Genomic DNA, 20194 nt, shown 5'->3' with positions numbered 1-20194 from the left:
GAAGCACTGGTTGATTTCTATTCTGCAAATTTTAAGCCCGTGCTTTGATGTTAGCTTTTCACTTCTTAACTGGGACTGGAAAAAAAGACCTAGAGGATTTTACAGTTGATCATAACCAAACTGTCTTGAATAAGTGCATTAGAACAGATAGAGATAAAAGGCACTAAACATTTTATTTCTTAAAAAAAAATCTCCATCTGAAAAGATTTCATTTAGACACTGCTTTTTAATAGTTGGTAGTTTTTCAGTAAGCCTCTAAAAGCAATGTCAGTGTAGTCTGAGTAAAGCACATTTGTTTTCCATATTTTTTAACTCTTCCAATGGTACTGGAAGGTCAAGTCTGTACATCTCTTCCACTATAAATCTCTCACGTTATAGTTCTTATCTACTGGGACTGATACTTCTCAGCCTCTCCAAGACAAGCTGCATGGTGAGACAGAGTACACCCTAACCAAATCTCTAGATAATACTAATTGAAGGGTAGTATTGAAACGCTGAATATTGGAGCCTCACTTCCAAAGGACTTGAAGATTTGTCCAACAGAAACTTTAGTAATTCAACAAGGGAAAATGCAAAGTTCTGCACCTTAGGTGGACTAACCCCATGTGTCAGTACAGGCTGTGACATCCTGGGATATCTTCTGACATCCAAGATTATTAGGGGTGTAGGACATGTGAGCTGCAAGGGGAGGTTAAAATAGCTGGCCTTGTTCAGTGTGGTAGAGGAGGAGAAGGGGTAAGGAGGATCTCACTGGAGCCCGCAACTACTTCAAAGATGATTGGAAAATCAGGGGCACTAAAATATTCTTATTCTTCTCGATGGTAGTGGATGGTGAAACAAGGGGTAATGAGCAAGAATTGCAGCATGGAATGCTTACGCTGGACAAACTTCTTCAGGAGGAGAGTAGCGCAGTGCTAAAGCAGGTTACGCAGAGAAATATCTCCATTCTTGGAGGACATCAGGGGCTCAGCTGTACAGAGCCACTGGTGACCTGATCTAGTGTTTGCCATAGACCCACTCTGATTGGGAGGTGGGACTGGAGACCTCCAGAGGTCCCTTCTGACCATCTTTTCTATTTGCAGATGGACATCTCATACCTGCTTCTAAAGGACAATTTAGAAGTTGATTTGTTTGGAGATAAATTGATCACTTATTTTATTTTTTAAGTGGCTGTTTGGTTATTATTGAGGAGTAGGGGGATAACGCTAAGAAAACTGAACCCAAAATTACACTCTGATTCTGAAGACCACTTCCTAGGTACGCTTTACCTTGTGTGCATAAACAGTGCCTTTGGATGAGTTCCTTTACAACACAACAGTTAACTTAGATGAATTACTCAGATAGTAACATGCAGCAGCACCAGAAGTATTTGTAGGTTTAGAGTCTACATTTTTTAACATCCTAGGGTTTGTTAGCAATGTACACTATTTTCTATTTGTTTCAGCTGAAAGAAAAAGTGAAAAATACAGTCTTTCCAAGCTGAGCATATGCTTTTATGATTCATGCAGTTGTGTTGCTATTTTGGGTTTTGAAACCAGCAGGGAAGCTGCAGACATGAAAATCATTCTTTTGTAGGTATAATAAACAAACTCATTATAAAAGTACCCTATATGCAAAATCTTTTCTAAGTAGCTGAGTGTTACCAATGATAGACAAAAATGCAGACAGCACAACAGACAGCATTTTCAAAACTAATGCACAAGATACACAGGACATACCCTGATCTGTGCAACAGCTGGGCACAGTACTTTGGAGGGGCAGTTTACTTTCTGTAAATTGCTTGAAAATCAAGGCTGCGTACTGCATAAAGAATTTGTGTGGGGTGCTTGTTTCAGTCCTCAGTTTGTATAGTCAAGGCATTGCTTTTTTGTATGGGTCTTTGTTTTTTGGGGGATTGTGGGCAGTTGTTATGAGCATTATAAAAGTGTTTGGGACATGGATACCCCACCTACACACAGCTATTTACAGAATTGGAGGCCTTGCTTACTGTAGCAAAAAGATGTGTTAACTAACACACTCTAAAATCCCCAGAGTACAGAGACCAAATTGTGTTTGAATGTGTTTGCTAGACTGTCTTAAAATGCAAATTACTTTGTCTATTCCTGGGTTTCAATATGTTTTAAAATTGGATTTTAGGATATATAGTAATTTCTGTTGCAAGGGTGTGATCTCCTCAGTCTTTATCAGTGTCTCATACACTCTTCATCTTCTCCTTTGCCTGCCCTTTCGTGTCACGGTTTCCGAGGGAGATGAGGGTGGATATTCCTCTGAGCAGATGCCCAGTCTCCACAGACCCCCAACCTGAGCTGTCAGAGTATCAGGACTCCAAGATACACCAAGCCCACTCCAGTCATGTAGCACTGGCACGGCCAAAATTTCTCAACCATTGAAAATCCCAGACTGTTTTAGCTTGCATACTAGCAATAAATTAGGAAGTATATATTACTTCATTATGCAAAGAGAATTAGACCTTTACATGCAAACCAACTCAAGACAGGAAATACATCTTTAAGAAGAAAAACTGTAAACCACCAGTTATTAATATCACTGGCATTTAGTCCAGCCTAGACATGATATGTCATAATTTTGCTGTTTGCTTATGAAATATGTATGATGGCCTCTGGTCTGTGGATTTCTAATGAGACTAAAATACTGGCAGCTACATTTTGAGAGGGGGAAGGGGAAATACAAGCACTAAGAAAATCAAACTTAGCATACATACCTCTAATATCCAAACTGCTCCAGAAAGTCACATGGGAAATTACTTACGTGATCTGCTTCTCATTCATACCCGTCTAACCATATCCATGTCCTTGTAGACTGTGGCAAATCACTTGAAGAGTGAGCATGTGGAGGGCTACAAATGCAGCCCCTATGATTGAAGGTGCAAAAAGGTTTCTTACTATTCAGCTGCTCTTTCAGGCCAACGAAGGAGACAAATGATAAGGAAAATTATGCTGAAAGTGTAGTTCCCTGAAGTCAGCAGCAAAACTTATGTGGAGAGCAGCGGGTAAAAAAATGTCATCTATGCTATATGTTCATGGCCTTGCTGCTGACCTGTTCTCTGATCATGGCATGCATCTTAAGGCCACACTTTTCAAAGCAACCTAGTGCTTAAATATAGAGATGACCATCTATCTTGTTGCTGAAAGTTTCTAACCAATCATCTAATGCTAAATTACTCAATTTTGTTCTAAGGCTTTGAAACCAGTTGATGTGTAACCTTTGAACTTGCTCTCCTGCTATGAGAAAGCTCTCCAACAGTCTGTACAGATACGGGTATTGGTAGGGGGTGGATGCTTTTTAGCAAGGCTGAGGCTTTTGAAGTTACATTCTTATAATGTCTCTCGTCCAATTTCTTTCATATTCCAGCTTGTTCTTCTTTTTCAACCCTTGTCTTTTCAACAGAGAGGTGCTCATGAGATTCGAGAAATTCGACAGTTTCACTTCACTGGCTGGCCAGACCATGGTGTACCATACCATGCGACAGGCCTGCTGGGATTTGTACGGCAGGTCAAATCCAAGAGCCCACCAAACGCTGGCCCTCTGGTTGTTCACTGCAGGTAGGCAGAACAGAAATCCCTCCATTGTGTTGTCTGCTAAACTCAGGACCTACTTTTGCTTCTCCTGTAATGCGTATTCCCCACACAGGTTGCTGAAGCCACTGGAGCTCTACTCACAGTAACTTAATATCTAAAATATAAACAAGAATGCAAAAACTGAGTCTGAAAACCTTCAAATGCCTGCATGCATGGCTTAATTTCAGTAGCCACTCCACTGGTCAAGTACCTGCAAGTTGAACTCTTGCGCGTTGCATTTTCCAATACCCTGCTGAACATTAACTGTGCTCTTCTTTTACTTTAGTGCTGGTGCTGGAAGAACTGGATGTTTCATTGTTATTGACATCATGCTAGATATGGCAGAAAGAGAAGGCGTTGTAGACATATACAATTGCGTGAGAGAGCTTCGATCTCGGAGAGTTAACATGGTGCAGACTGAGGTATTGTTAAACTACTGGAATATTGCCTTATGCTTTGCAAGAAAAAATACTCTTCTATTCCATGAAACTAGAGCCCCTTTGTGGTAGGCACCATCCAGAAGGTGGTTTATTCAATCATATGGAGAAAATAATTCACACGCAAACTTGAAGAACTGCTGCCCAAACAAGTGCCCAGTTATGCTGTGCTTAAGATTCGTAGTGGCTTTTAGAAAAAAGAGAAAATCATGAGTGTTTCCTCTCTAGGGAGGATTTATTCTGGAGTACATCTTGTTGAGGCTCAGTTACGTGACAGCACCTACAGAACTGTGCAGAGGAACAAGGAAACCAGAAACATTCTGAGTTTTGTTATGGAGTGTTACTGCACTTCTGTTTTAACTGTAACTAGTTTAAGTCTATCCCTCTGTACTCATTTCTAAACGAATGGGACACAGCCTTGCTAGCTGCTGTTGTTCCTTCTGGTCTTGCTTCAGTGCCAGTAAAGTCGGAGAGAATGAGTGGAGCAACCATATTAGTTTGGGGTTTTTTTAACCAAAATACCAACAGCATATGTTCTCCGTCAATAATCATTTTAATTGCCTTACCAGGAACAGTATGTATTCATCCATGATGCTATCCTGGAAGCCTGCCTTTGTGGGGACACATCAATTCCAGCTTCTCAAGTTAGGTCTGTTTACTATGAAATGAATAAATTGGATCCTCAAACTAACTCCAGCCAGATCAAAGAAGAATTTAGGGTAAGTTGTAGCTGGCAGTACCTAGAAGCCATACAGTTCAGGTATAGTAAAGACTTCTGCTTAACTACTTGCTTATAACCATGGGAAATTTGGAACAGGCCTGGGAGGGAAAAACTGCAAAACAAGGGAAAATAATACATCACTAATTGCTATTGAATTATGCTAAATCATAAAAGAATGCAATAGGGTAGTAGTAACATCTTTTTACTCAAGGGAAGTATGTCAGTCCCTTCAGCTGTCCTTTCTCCAGAAGGCAGGTTACTCTGCAGCTGTCTTTGGGGTTATTTTTCAGATATGTGTGCCTCCAGGATTTTCAGCTTCAAAACCCTGCTGACTGTGATGTGCTTTGATTTCCCTGCATATTGATTCCCACTGAAACTGAATGCTGAGCTGATCTATTCTTAAATATTTTGAGATGCTTTCACTGCTATGTTAATTTTTCTGTTGTATTGTTTACCCTTTTTCAAAGACTTTAAATATGGTGACTCCAACACTGCGTGTAGAAGACTGCAGCATAGCACTTTTACCACGAAATCATGAAAAGAATCGCTGTATGGATGTTCTGCCTCCAGACAGATGCCTGCCTTTCCTCATAACGATAGATGGGGAGAGCAGTAACTACATTAATGCTGCGCTGATGGATGTAAGTCTCCACTACATCATTAATAATAAAAAGGGAATAAGCAGCCCTCTAAAATGAGCAATGCCAGAAAGTGGAGTCAGCATAAGAAGACTGAAATCCTTCTAGCTTGTTTTCCAAAAACATGGCACAAAATCTTTAAACTCCCAAGTACATTTAGGATCTCATATATGTTATGTCACAGCCAAGGTTCCAAAGGCATGCTCAGAGAGCAAGTCAGGGAGGTTTGATATATTAAATGTGTCTGGATTTCTCCCTAGTGCTTGAATTTTTAAACATCTGATCTAGGGAAAAACGAGTTACCTATTAAGACACTAAGGCAGTTAAATGGGATAATAAGGTTGCAGCAATATTTCAGTTCCCTTTGTTTCTAATTTAAACAGTAATTAACAAAAAAATAATTGTCTGTCAGCACAAGATAGTACACAAGCCATTACTTCAGTCTTTCCATTTATTTCTGTTTGAATGAATGGTTCCTCTTCATGTGTGTGTGGATTTTTTTTTTTAATGCAACTATGGTAATTTTAATCCTGCTAATAGAATATCAGTAAAAAGACACTTAAACCGCCTTTACAGTCTGTAGATATTTATAGCCTATCTTTGACAATGTAGAGCTATAGTAATTATGGTTGTCAAACACATAAACAACAAGAAAACAGAGGTTAGCAAAGAATGAACACATTGTAAATGGCCTTTTTGAAAAGCGAAGCTAGAGTAATAACAGTTTATAGCAGTTTTTACATTTCTTTCCTTCCAAGTTCTCAAAGCATTTTCCTAAAATAAGCCTAGGTTCAAAACACTCTGGTGAAAAGGTAGTTGTATTATCTTTATGTTTATCTATGTAGAGAAACTGAGAAGAAAATTTTAAGTGACTTCTCTAGTTTCTTGTAGTAGGTCAACGACATTTCATATTAGAATGGAGCTTCCTTGATCTGCAATTTACAATCTTGCCTTTACATTGTCTTCTTTCCTGAAGAGTTCAGTACTGTTTTGTTCTGTAAATTAAGTACTGCACAGAAAGAGCAGTGCCCCAATATTTGCTTTGAAAATGCTTCCGTTCTTCTCTGTTGAAATGATGAGCTGGATCCAAAAGTGTGTCTTGGCAAAAGGATCCAAAGGAGAAGGTGATCTGGGTTATTTTCCACCTAAAGCACCCTAGCCAGACTCCTTCAGTATGCCTGCACTGACGGACAAGACCAGACATTTGTCCCTCTCTCTAAACACTCAGTCTCCAGCAGGCAAGATGGTGCGTTTCACCCTCTCCACTTATATCAGTTGAGATCCAGTCAGATCACCTCATCTAAGCCTTTAGAGCTCATATCAAGCAAAAGGAGTAGCAAGCATAATTTTCATTGTTCAATATCAGAATGAGTTTGAGAATGACTTTCCCTCAAAAGTTGCTGGGGCATCTAAGTGAGGGAGTAACGTAGACCCCTTTGAGCATCTCTCATCTGCATGCACCTTTCAGCAAGACAAGACCAGTAGGATAGAAAGCAGCTGAGTCATGTACCAGCAGCATCGATACCTACTGGTTGCAGTTTGCTGAAACCAGAACAAAGAACTGAAGTCTTGCATATCTTCATCTGTACCCCAAAATACATTGGATTCATTTTCTGTGGTCTCTTCAGTGACTGTGTCTGAAAGAAAGATGCAAATAGCTGATCAGATTGTATCTCTGTTGTGGTACAAATACTTGAGTTCAAGGCATGTAGAGGCTTCCTTGCCCTCCTTAATGAAGGCAATGGCAACTCCTCCCAGTGTGGCCATGCTGGCCTTCAACACTCAGGAGAACATAAATGATAATACTACTATGCGATGACACAGTTCCACCAAATAGTTCAGTCAACGACGTGTTCTAGTACTAAAAAAATCCAAGAGCACTAAATTAATCCCCTGGATATCCTTGCTGCTGCCAGATAGACCAGAATTTCAACAATATTTCTGAAAAATAACTAGATATTTCCTTTCACCATTCCTTTCATCATTCAAATTAACAGCTAAGTGCAGACAGCCGAGATTAATCTGTCCATTAACAGCTCAAAACAAAACTGTTGCTCAAATTTTATAGGAGTTGCATTGGAGGCAAAAACCTCTGATGATTTTACTCTGTGCCTGTAGCATAAAATACATTTCAGAACTATAACATCTGCAGAAGTTATGTTCTGCCCAAATACAATTTATTAACTTTGAAGGATATAAGATCTCAGGAAAGAGCTGAAAACAAAGTATTAATTGTATAGAAAATAGAAGTAATGCTTTCAGTCCCAAAGTTTTGGGGCTATGATTGGCATTCTGCTAAATGGATTTTTATCTCTTACCGTTCTTCTCACCATCTTGTTATTTCGTTGCAGAGCTACAAGCAACCGTCAGCTTTTATAGTTACGCAGCATCCCTTACCAAATACCGTCAAAGATTTCTGGAGACTGGTTCTAGATTACCACTGCACTTCAATAGTTATGCTGAACGATGTGGATCCTGCACAAGTAAGTCCAGAAAAGTACTCCATTCAAAAGACGATGTGTGAGTGCCTCAGCATTTCAGAACAGCTTTAGGACGTAATTAGTTTTATAAAACAGCATTAAATACTAACACACTAAAAAATTAATTTGTAGCTTGCAGATACACGTAGGGGAAGAGGAATAAATCCGACCATCAGCAACTTCTCCACCAAAATGTTAATGCGCGCACACACACATAAGTGCGTGTGCCCATAATTTATTCTGATAAGAGAACATGGTTTGGGAAGAGCTGCTAAAAACCAAAAATGATGGATGTAGAATTCTGAGTCAACTCTGACACACACTAATAATAGCCAAAAGTCATAAACAGAAGCCAACAGCTATTCATTAGCCTGTCCGAAACAGGTCAATGACCTTGGTCTGCTTACCAGGGGACAGGTGTTCCCAGTGTGAAAATCTGTGTTACATTTGGCACAAAATGACATTGTTAGCAAGGAGATAGGAATTAAACAAAATTGGAGACTAAGCATCCTTCGGAAGAGAAAACAGGGCAACAAAATGTATGGGGGAATGTAATTACCTTACAAAAGAGTTGTGCATGCTGTACATGTTCTTTAGAAAATTGGAAAACCATAGCTACTGGTTTGGCAATTAGATCGCTAGCATTGATCACTAAGCATCCTAGAGCCTGACTCGCAACTGTGCAATTCTAAGTTCTTACACAGGTACAATTGCCTTGGTTCCAACAAGCTGCACCAACCATCTGCTGGAATAACGTGGTGGTAATCTGGATTCTTAATATATAAATATTTACTAATTATTGGTTAAGAGCAATTGCTATTTTTAATAGCAGACTGCATGGCATTTTTATTCTTGATATGATCAGGAATCTTTTAGCTTTGTTGAATATTTCACACGCTTAGAAAACTGTTTCCTCTTATGTCTTTTTAACATGAAGAGTCTGTTTTTAAAACATTAATCTTCCGTTTTGTCTTTCAAAGGAATATGTAGGCATTCCACACACTATTTTAAAGACTAAATTTCTAATTCCAAGCCCTTAACTGTCTACAGGGAGAAAAATAGAAATAAAAGAATAAACTTTTATTCATGAGTCTAAGATTATTTTCTGAGTGAATAAGGAAACACTCAAGGGAGTCAGACTGTTAGGGACTGCTGAACAGTTTTTTTTTAATTTGTGGGCTGTGTTTTGAATTTACAATAGTGCATGGCTAGTTCAAGCATTTATTAGCCTCACAGGCTTTTAAAAGCTGTTGGGATATGCAGTTAATGTACCTGCCTCTGCAGTATGTTAAACCTTTTCCCTGTAACGTGAGTAACAATCTTTTCATTAGGAATAAATCTCAAAACCCTCAGAGCAAACAGAAGCGAAGAGAGGACAGAGCTTATTAAAAACACACATTACATTCACATTTGCTAATAATTACTATTAACATTATTATTTATGTATATATGGAGTGTTTACAGTTCTGTTTAGATATTACAATGTATGTGGATTGTTATGCTTTATTGGGAAATTAAATTCAACCGTTCACGGTGACTCTGACTTAAAGAGAGTCACCAGCATCACATGCATGCAAAATGCGGAGACCTAAATGCTTTTGGTTTCTTTAAAACTTGAAAATCTTGGTTTCCTAAAACAGCTCTAGCAAACAGCTCTGCTTTTTATCATATAAGCATTTTTCAAAGATCTGTTAGAACCATATTCCTGTGTATTTGAGAGACGTGTACTAAATTGTGCACATTTAATGATCTGAGCACTGGCATTTGCAATAGTTGTATGCATTGTATTTTGCTATCCTGTACACTAGCATATTTCATAATAAAAATTTGTGTAAGATTTAGACAATATTTGGAAAGCAATTGGCTCAGCAGACCGAATCATGTGGGGGGTTTAAAATAAACGAAAATATATTTTCCTACTCCAAATTTCTGGTTTTAACTTGTTAAAGTGAACTCCTGCAAATCAGATCCTGTTCTCTTTTTAATTGATGTAGTAAATGATTATGTTTTCCTAAAATGTAGTCATCTTTAAACGGCTTTGTTGAGGAATAAGTGTTACAAGAAATGCAAAACAACATCTGGAGTAAATGCGATTTGTCAGCTCAGCTCTGGATCACCAACAGCAATGCAGCAGAATGAAGACCACAGCTGTTTTACTGAATGAAATAAAGTTCCAAATGTGACATCAATGCTTCTGCAAGCAAACAAAATTTCCTGAGTTCATACTTAATTTTGGTGAATGCTTGCAAAAGCTACATGCTTGAACTGCGCTCAAAATCCCCGGAAAGAAATCATTAGAGTTTTTATGGAAAAAAAATGGACAGAGGCTAGCTTCAAAAGCCTCCATGCAAAGTGTTGATTTAATCTTTAAAGTGTTAACACAGATGATGATTTGTTCCTAGATTAAACCATCGTGATATTATTAGACACTAGAACTGTACAAAATAATGGTAATATTATTTTGTGATCTTTAGATACCTAGAAGTAATGTTTTCTAAGCACTAAAGAAAGTATAATTGCTATTGTCAGGTGGCATTCATAAGGTGAAATTGAGCAGTTGTTGAAAATTTAAAGCACTGCTGATACTAGCTGATATCATCAGTCACGGGTGAAACAGGTGTGAAAGTTAAGTCCTGAGTTTCAAGAATTGATGCACCCTTCATAGTATAAAGTGCACATTCTGATGTGGCTTGAATTATTACCAACTTTCTAGGACAGTTGGAGATACCAGGCCTTTGGTCTTTAGGCTTCACGCTGTCTCTGAGATACGGTGATATTTGACAGCATCCCCCTGCCTTGTCATACCGTCCTGCAGAATTGATGTTGAGTGTCAGAAACATCTTACTCCAAATACCAGAGAATGGCGAATACAGCAGCAAGCAATAGCATGTTCAATTAAGTGAAAAGGCAGTTGTTAAAACTTGTTCTGTGCAAGTAAAAGCAGAGTGCTCGAAACTGATGGATGGTGCATTGTGTATTTTATAAAGATATTGTGTGAGAATTCCAGTGACAAATGTAGCATGAGGAAAAATCTAGAAAAGTATATTGAGGCAGCATGAAATTCAAAGTAATTAACTGTGTTCTTTTGTGTTTGTGGTCTTCTATAGCTGTGTCCTCAGTACTGGCCAGAAAATGGAGTACACCGACACGGTCCTATTCAGGTGGAGTTTGTATCAGCTGATTTAGAAGAAGACATCATAAGCCGGATATTCCGAATTTATAACGCAGCCAGAGTAAGAATGTTATTTGCAAAACAATTCTGTTTCAATAGATGAGTTGACTCTCCTCAAATCACAAAAAAAAATGGAAGTTAAACTCACATAAAACCCTTCTCATTTTTCAGCTTATTTATTTGAAAGCAATGGTGCAATACTGAGTCACACCATAATCAATGAGAAAAAAGCCTTCTGTGTGTAATTAAAGTAAAAAATATTATTAAGTGTGTTAAATGCAAATGAAATAAATGCAGTATTCAGATTGTATGATAGCCAAGAAATGCTGAAATCAGTGCTGGTTTCAACAGTTTTAAATTAGTCATCTTGCATATTTGTGTCCTGTGTCATGTGAAGAAAGCTGTGCATCAATACTGGGCCTGTTAAGTACCAGTCCCAGGCTTTTAGCGAAGATCATGTCCCACTAATCACACTTCATAATATATGTAAGCACTTCAGAGGGACAAGTACGTTCTCACATCCAGCTTTTTATGCTCCCATAAAGTTGACAGAAGGCTAAACGAGGCATGTCTTTCAAGCTGAGTGGAAAAAAGATTCTGCCACAGACCAGGCATCTCTTCCCATCCAGATGGAGGGAGCCTTTGCAATGGGCTGGTGTCGATCGCTGATGAACCATATCTAGGAATGAGCAGCACTCCCTGCTGAAAAGAGCTGGGAACTGCCCTGAGATCCAGTAGCTCTCAGGACAGTGAAAGGCTCCAAAAATATAGCCTAAAACATGCTAATATCCGAACAGGGAAGCAGATTGTAAGTTTCAAGATACTTCTTTAATACTGTGAAGGCCTTGCATTCGCAGTAAATGTGGCAACATAAAAACACAATCTCCAGCAGTGTTTATGTGAGCTTTAGCAGGCACTGGGTCTGGCTGATGTGCTTTGGGAAGAGGGGCAGTCAGCTGAAAGAAACTGGACAGGAAATCAGTAGATTCCAAATTCTGACATAAAGCAGACAAAGCCCATTGAAGAACATATCTAATGCTGCATCCACTTTGGTTTATTCCCTTATCTTATTAATTTACATCCTCTCTATTACCTTGTACTCTAGAGAGAAAATCGTAATGTCAACATTTCTCTGTGTTGCTCATTTTAAAAGTGGCACTAAAATGCCCTCATTTTGCACAGAAGTAAAAGTGGCAAATCCTGGACTACAAAAACAGTTTTCATGTGTGTTTATTATGCCCTTTTCAAAGGACTGTAATTTTCTGCCACTAACACTTGTTCTGTGCTCCTTTTTTATTTTAAATCACCATAAAGCAACTGTTCAGTAACGTTTCACCAGAGGGGTTCTGACTGCTGCAGTAGCACACAATAAAATAAAATGTAGTTAGATTTTTTTATAAGCTGGAAAAATCTGAGGATTTCATTTGGTTTTTTAAATGTTTTCAGCTTCAAAATATCTTGAGAGGTTTTGACCTTTCTTGTAAAAAAAAAAAGACAGAAGCATGCAAACATTCTTCTAAATGCTGAAGCATATGAAAAAAAAAAGTTATGCAATTGAAGTTGTGTTGCAGCTCCCTCTCTGCTACCAAGTTCCTGCTGTGATATTAATTAATTATTTGCTTGATCCTGCGGCTGTACCATTGCTCTATTCTAGTCTGTTTGTGTAACACTCTGTTTAAAACCTCTTGTTCTAATAACTTTAATGGAAATTAAAAGTCATAACTCCTCAGGGACAGTTCAAATTACGTTAGTAGTTTGTCAGCGGTGATCTGCTTGAACAACTTTCCTCACTGATGCAAATATCTAAATTATGTACTAAAAAAAAAGTGCTGTTACTTCCTCCTGCTTATTCCTGAATCTCTACAGCCCCAAGATGGCTATCGGATGGTGCAGCAGTTCCAGTTCCTGGGATGGCCCATGTACAGAGACACTCCAGTTTCTAAACGCTCCTTCTTGAAGCTCATCCGCCAAGTGGAGAAGTGGCAGGAAGAATATAACGGGGGAGAGGGACGTACAGTTGTACATTGCTTGTAAGTACTGGAAACAGAAGAGAGAAAGTAAGGAAATACTGTTAAAGAACTTGTACCAAGTTTTAAAAGATTTGTGAAGAGGTGAAGAGGTGTCCATCTAATCTGGAACTGAATGAATAATACGGCTGCTCATTTAAAAGCTTTGAATACACAAGGAATTGTATAAATTTTTATGTAGATTTATAAGTTTCCCTCTCTGTCCCTTGGTAGACCCCTGTGAAAAGATGATGAGTACAAGGTAACTCTATTTTACATAAAGATGTCCACTGAGTTTTGCAAATGGAAAAGGTGCGTGTTTATTCAGAGTAAATCAAAATTGTACCTTCAGAACAACAAACCTTTTCTTTCTGCAGATAAGGACTGTAGAAATTAGTAGAATTAGAGGGGTGATTCCTCTTCCAGACATAAAGCACAGAAGTAAAAGTGGTGTGATAGATCAGTTAGGATGATCCTTTAATTGCCTTACCGTTCTCTAAAGCAGTATATATTTTTATCTTCCTGAGACTTTTGCACTCCACTGATGCAGGCTGTCATCCACTCTGCCACCATCCTTCTTTTGATATGGCCCAATACTTGCACATGCTGTTGGCCCTCAGCAGCAGCTGATCTTTTGAGATGGAGTCTTCAGTGCTAGAAGTCGTATCCATCTTCCTCTAAACGTCTGCTTAAAGATGCTGCCATGTTGGAGAAGGGACGTACTAATGGGAAAAGCACATGCTAACGCACTTTAAAAAGTTGAGACCCGATGTTAGAACAATGGAGGAAAATCTAAGAGTGTATTAATAATTCCCGCTATCACTGACCTTGAACAAGTCATTGCTCTTCAGTTTCCCCATCTGTAGAATGGGGATAATAATACTTTCATCAAAGGAGCATTGTGCGGTGTGATTAATTAATGTTTTGAGATCTTTAGCTGAAAAGACCCTTTTGAAGTGCAAATTACTGTTATCTCTGAGGTGGCTGATGATATTAAATAGTTGTACAACATCACACATGCGTCACTTCCAGGCAGTAAAGAAAGAAAAAGCTCTAATATAATCCTTTTAAATGACTTTATTTTTAATTAAAATTCTCAAAGAGTCCCACAATATCAGGCAATGTTTTGGCAGCAGAGAGCATTCTTTTCATACTGCCTGGATGTGACAGATGTGCGACGTTGTATCTTCCTTTGAAAATCAACCACTTGCGAAGCTGGTTTGAAAGACCCGCTACCTAAGTAGTCCACACTCTGGTAATTATTAAGGTTTATTATTTTCAGTGAAGCGCAGCCTAAAGACTCTGATTAGAATAGCTGTAGAAATAATAGGGTTTCCAGAAAGAAAGAGATTCTCTTAAAGATTAAAAATAACCAGGGATAAAGTATTATTAAATACTGTATTTGATCACGCGTATGAACATTTGTGCCTGGCTTCTTTGTTAGCAAGTCACTTCGGGTTCTCCTCCTCTGATACTGTGGGTGGAGAGGGAATACATACACTTTTAAAAGTAGTCATTGCCAGGCAGCCAGCCCCTCCGCCTGCTGCCATGGGGCAAGCACATCAGCCAGGGGAATATCACCGCACCACCTAGTGCCATGCCAAACGGGCAGCCACCAGAAGGGCTCCTACAAATGTGACTTTTGGAGCTTTTACTGTTCCTCAAGAATGCCTTTGGGTCCAGGAGAAAAGCACCAGGTTTTGGAGTAAAAGAGTTCAAAGATCCCCTTTGTCTATAACATTTCCAGGCCTGATGCTCATTGCAACCTCATGCTTTCAGTGCAAAGAGGTGTCGGACTGAATCTAAAAGTATCTTGTCCTTATTTTAGCATCCTCTTTGTACTGTCTCAAGTGTTCACTGAAGGGTGGTGCAAAACTCAGCCGTTCAGTTCCCTCCAGGCTTCTCAGCCTGCTGGATTCTGAATCATAGCTTTGAGATCTTTCAGCCCATTAATTCCAATTAAAAATCATGTTCTGCCTGCAGTTCAGTAGCCTTCAGGGGAAGGAATGTTCTGTGGTTTCTCCCTACTGGAACTCATGCCTTCTGTAGCCATCCCTGGTGCTGTATGAACTTGTAACATAAAGTCAATTGTAACTGAGCCATTTTATCACTTTTATTGTAGGAATGGAGGTGGCCGCAGTGGGACATTTTGTGCAATCAGTATTGTTTGTGAAATGCTTCGACATCAGAGGGCTGTTGATGTATTCCATGCTGTGAAGACACTGAGGAATAATAAGCCTAACATGGTGGACCTTCTGGTATGAGCTTTTTAGCTGCACCACTAAATAGAATATTTTCCTTTTTCTCAGAAGACTCAGTACGATTTCCAGGATTTGCAGTGGGAGTTGTTCACAAAGCAAGCAAGTCATTTTCAAAGGGGATAATGAAGTCACTTCACTTGTAAGAGTATTTTTACACTTCTTTCTTCCCAAGGAGACTTTGTCTCTGTTCATTTGAATTTTTTAAGAGTTTTAAACTTTCAACCGAACATCCTTATTAATTTTCTTTTCTAGCAGGCTGAGCCAAGTGGAGAGCAGCCCTTGCATGGTAGAAATAATAGTTATGTAAAATGAAATGCCAGATTTTCAAGTTATATATTTTATAAATAGCTTAATCGCCTAATATTTATCAAAGCCATGAATTTCAGTTTGACATCCAGAATATTGCATTTAATTATGGTTACTCTATCTCATAGAAAGATTAAAGTAGTTCAGAAACAAGAAGCCATGTGCAATTATTTTCCTAGAGAGTGTTTTACGAGCTTTTTTTTGAAATAGAGAATTGCTGAAGTGCCAGCTGCTATACCAGAATTGCTGCAGAACAGCTTAAACCAGCAGGTTCTTACACTCCAGTATGTAGTTCTGTACTGGAGATGGGTGTAGCGTGATACCCTATTCTGAAGCCTGGGCTACAAAAGACACTGTTTTACAACATCCTCCTGTAGAGGTGTCTGCTTAAGCGGCAGCTGTATTCGATTCAGCATCATAGGCAGGAGGAAGCAGCATCTGGGCAGCTTCCGGGATGCTAAACCAATCTGAGCTAGTTTTGCAAGCTCTGGTTAAACTAGTTTGGGTTATATTTAACATCTTTTCTACAGAGTGCCCAGAATGAGGCAGGAGGCATCTCACAGAGCTGGTCCAGCCTCTTGTAATTTTAGGAGAGATTCCCCTCTCTTAGATGAGCTACCAAGATCTGGATGTGAAACACACTGGAGAACGAGCAGAAAGCAGGAATTTCTTTTGGATAGAGTGCAGCTTTCAGGCTTATGTGTAGATGGGTAGGGTTATCTACTTCACCACCACATGTATCGCTGCGCCTCATCTGTCCCATAGAACGGTTCGCACCACATCCTCCATTGCAGTGCTCTCATCCAACCTACCTGTGAAGTCCCAGACCCTCCCCTAGGCCCTGCTCTGGCCAGGCTTAGGTTAAAAAAAATGATGTTGCCAGCTGTGCAAAGCAAGAAGGGAGTTTACAAGCAGCACCATGGGGCCATAAGCCAGCAGCGTGAAACTGTGAATCTTCTATCAGTGAGCAACTATCAAGCTTTCACAGAGGTGGGAGGGAGCAGCTTAGTTGGCTCCTCTTCCTCTAGTTTATATTCTCAGGAGCAGAATCATCATGCTGAGAACCATACATTTTTATTTCCTGGATATTAAGAAAAATGTCCTACTTCTTTATTCAGATAGTATAGTTTGGATAGAGACTTGGCAGACCTGCTGTTCTCTGTTCTCCCAGAGCTTAAGTCCATAGAACTCACTGATCTCTTATTCATTTATTTTATAGAAATAAAAAGAAAATTACTAGTGTGAAAATGTACAGTTGAAGAAAATGCTCTCTATAAATTCCTGTGCGTGACAGTTCTCCAGGTATAGATTTGTCAGGCAGCTGTCTCCATTTTTCAGCAGAGACTTCTTTTAATAAAAAGCTAAATATATTATTTTAGAATATAAAAATAGCTTTTAGTAAATTGAGGATGGTATTGAGAATGTGTGGATGACACTGAGCAGCCTCATAAAGCCTTTTCATCAGGAGATTTCAAAGCACTTGTGAAGGAGATCAGTATTGTTTTCCTTATTTTACAGACATAGGAATGAAGGCAGGGAACGATCAGGATTTTTCCCATTTATCACGTAATTCACTGACAAAGCAGAGTTAGAACCACATCTCTTCAGTCTTGGTCTGCTACTTTTGTAGGAACAAATATTTGAATTAGCAAGGTTCCAATTTCCATGTGGATTGTTTCATGGTAAAGGGAAACAGGATGCTTGAGTTCTCTTCCTGATCCTGTTACTGAGTTTATGCTTTATGACCTTTCTTATATTAATGTGCCTTTGCCTCAGTTTCCATACCTGAAAAATGAGAACAATAATATGCATCTACCTTTGTAAAATTCTGTGGTAAGGGTCAAAGTGCTCAGAATTATAACATTATTTCACAAAAATAGTTTCAAGACTGCTTTATCAATACCTGTTACACACTTTCTGACTAGATGAAGAGCGATCTTCATTTTCCTGCAAGTGTTCAAATCTGAGTGCCACATCCATACAATATGGAAATCTATGCATAAAATTCAGCCATCAGACAAAGGTAACATGTGGTATTACAAAATGTGTATTACAGAATGCCCAAAGCATTTTGTGATAATTGTTGTTGGACCTCACAATTGGTGCCCTAGAAAAAAAAAAAAGTATACCTCTCTGAAGCTAGCTAGTATAAAGAGAATTCCACCATCAAGTGAATAATAAAACTTACACATGAGCGAACACAGAGGGAAATAATACATGTCTACTCATTAAGACAGGTATTGGGTTTACTAAAAATGACAGTTATTCTGCTGGATCAGTAAATCAGTATAAAAGGAGCATGGAAAAATGGAAATAGATGAATTACTGATCTCTTGTTTTGATCTGCTATGTAGTTATAGAATAATTTTCATTTATTTAGAAACATATATGCAATAAAAGCAGGAAATGAATAAGTTGCATAATAGTCCCGTCTTTCCTTTCTTCTTTTTAATTCTTTCCTCATTCTGAAGAAGGCACGAGCTGTTTGTGGAACGCTGCAGGATCTTAAAACCTCATATACAGCTCATTCATAACTTAGGTGACATGTGCACCTAAGATTTATTTTCTTTTGAAGTGACAGCTCTTAGCAAAAGAACTTAGAAATTGTCCATGCTTACTAATGACTTTTTCATTGTTTTAATATTATTTGGTCTCTTACATGTTAAGGTAGACCCTCTTCCCATCTAAAACATGACCCAAAATCACAAGTACAGGCCAACAGACTCAATCCTTTAAAATGTTTGCTCTGATCAGACTGTCTGTCTGTTGTTCCTATATGATAGTTCATGCTTAGTTATCTTTTATTAGTTGATTAAAGTGCATAGAGAAAGAGGCATTTCGGTGGCAGAAATAGTCATAAAACTGGCAGGTATTCCAAACTGACATTTTAGAAGCCAGAGCCCTTGTATTCAGGGAACCTGCACCTACTATTTCTCTCAGCCTTTTTGTTTCATTTAAGTGTTTGTAGCATTGCTAAATATTGCAAGTAGCAAGAATGAAAACAGAAAGTTTGGTCTCTGAGGGTACAGACTGGGTTTGCATGCCACAGGAAGGGGATTTCCCTGGGATCAGCCTTGTTTCCAAACAGTTGCAAATAAAACCAGCACCTCTGTGTTTGAGGCACAGGGTTGTTACCTGAAAACTTAGCCTGCGTAACAGAAGAGCTGTTAAGAGCCTAGCTTATGCATCGCCATTGCCAAAAATTAATTGGCATGAATCCAATTAATTTAGCTCAAAGCTGACGTCACAGGCCTATTGCACTGGGAGAGGACAGCATTTCAGTGTGGATTTAGGCTGTGTGTAGAGGAGGAACAGTAAACAGCTCTTGCCCTGAAATGTAGCAAGTGTATGAGCGACATTGAAATAAAAGTTACAGTTTGGGAAGCAGCAGACACTGGGTCTGTTTTAAGATGAATATTTCCAGGGAGGAATTTCAGTAACTCCCAATTCCGGTGAAGTGCTACAGGAACATTTTGACAGATGACAGAAGAGTTGCAAGACAATTTGCTTATGAGTAGTCGATTTTTTCTCATACAAGTGTATTAGAGCAGCTAAATACACATCTAATATGAGCAGTGCCATAAGTTACTGTGTGTAGTGTCTATTGTCTGGTTAATATAAATTGGATCTGCAAACTGGTTCCCATTGACAACAGCTGATAGTAAGTAATTTTAACAGAAGAGAAATATTGATCTCCTTAATTAAGTTCCTTCAGTAATTGACTTTGTGGTTTTCTTTTGATTTTTCAGGATCAATACAAATTCTGCTATGAAGTGGCTTTGGAATACTTGAATTCTGGCTGATTGCATAAACAGCACAGACAAAGTTCCTCCTTTCACCACCACAAACAAAGCAAGTCGCTTCATGATGTCTGTGTAAATGAGATGAAGACTTCTCAGTGTTATGCTTATACTGCTTTGTATAATTGGCTCTTTTTAAGAGCCGGAGATGATGTTTATAAAACTGCTTGCACTGCCCGTTTTCCACTACAATGCCGCTGCTTGGCACCCATATGAACGTACACCAAACCACGTGGCAGTTGGTGAGCACTGTATTCATACATAGCCATTGATGTGGTGAAGCAGCATAGTCCTCTGGTAAATAAGAGAGCACAATTATATTCTTATGAAGGAATTTGTACTTTTCTGTTCTATTTCGTTGCCTGTGATTCTCAGTTATTGTCACAGCCTTGTGTACATTTCTGTTCTGTGGAGAATGCTGTCTGGCGTTTTGATAATATACGATTTTAGTTATATTTGTATTCTAACACATACATAATAAATGAATCATATGTAGCTTATCTAACTAATGGAAAGACATGTACCAAATCATGTTAACTTTGTTGAGTTGTAATTTCTATCCGCTTTGTACCATTTCAGAGAGAGAATCTTGATAGAAATACAGTTAGAAAATGCAAAATACAGGATGCTCAGATTAATATATCCAAAGCTTTTTCATTTGTTTATATTGTAAATATTTTTTGATTTCATCAAATTATTTATTCATTAAAATGAATTTTTTTGTGAAGCACAGTGAGTGACAATCATTTTTATTAAGCCCTGGAAATGCTTACTGTATGATAGTGTAAACATTTG

At 38.6% G+C, this 20194-nt stretch overlaps 1 protein-coding gene across 1 annotated transcript in view; it reads left to right on the top strand.

The window, feature by feature from the left end:
• Window positions 1-19402, top strand: part of PTPRM (protein tyrosine phosphatase receptor type M) — a 388464-nt gene extending 369062 nt beyond the window's left edge. The window contains 9 exon segments of the mRNA XM_086609296.1: window positions 3409-3563; window positions 3865-4000; window positions 4585-4734; window positions 5204-5377; window positions 7726-7857; window positions 10962-11087; window positions 12893-13056; window positions 15155-15290; window positions 19349-19402. Coding sequence (XP_086465422.1) covers window positions 3409-3563; window positions 3865-4000; window positions 4585-4734; window positions 5204-5377; window positions 7726-7857; window positions 10962-11087; window positions 12893-13056; window positions 15155-15290; window positions 19349-19402 — 1227 coding nt within the window.
• The last annotated feature ends 792 nt before the right edge of the window (window positions 19403-20194 follow it).

The sequence above is a fragment of the Tauraco erythrolophus genome, chromosome 3 (assembly GCF_009769465.1).
Source record: "Tauraco erythrolophus isolate bTauEry1 chromosome 3, bTauEry1.pri, whole genome shotgun sequence".
NCBI lineage: Eukaryota > Metazoa > Chordata > Aves > Musophagiformes > Musophagidae > Tauraco > Tauraco erythrolophus.
This window is presented reverse-complemented; position numbering and strand designations above follow the sequence as displayed.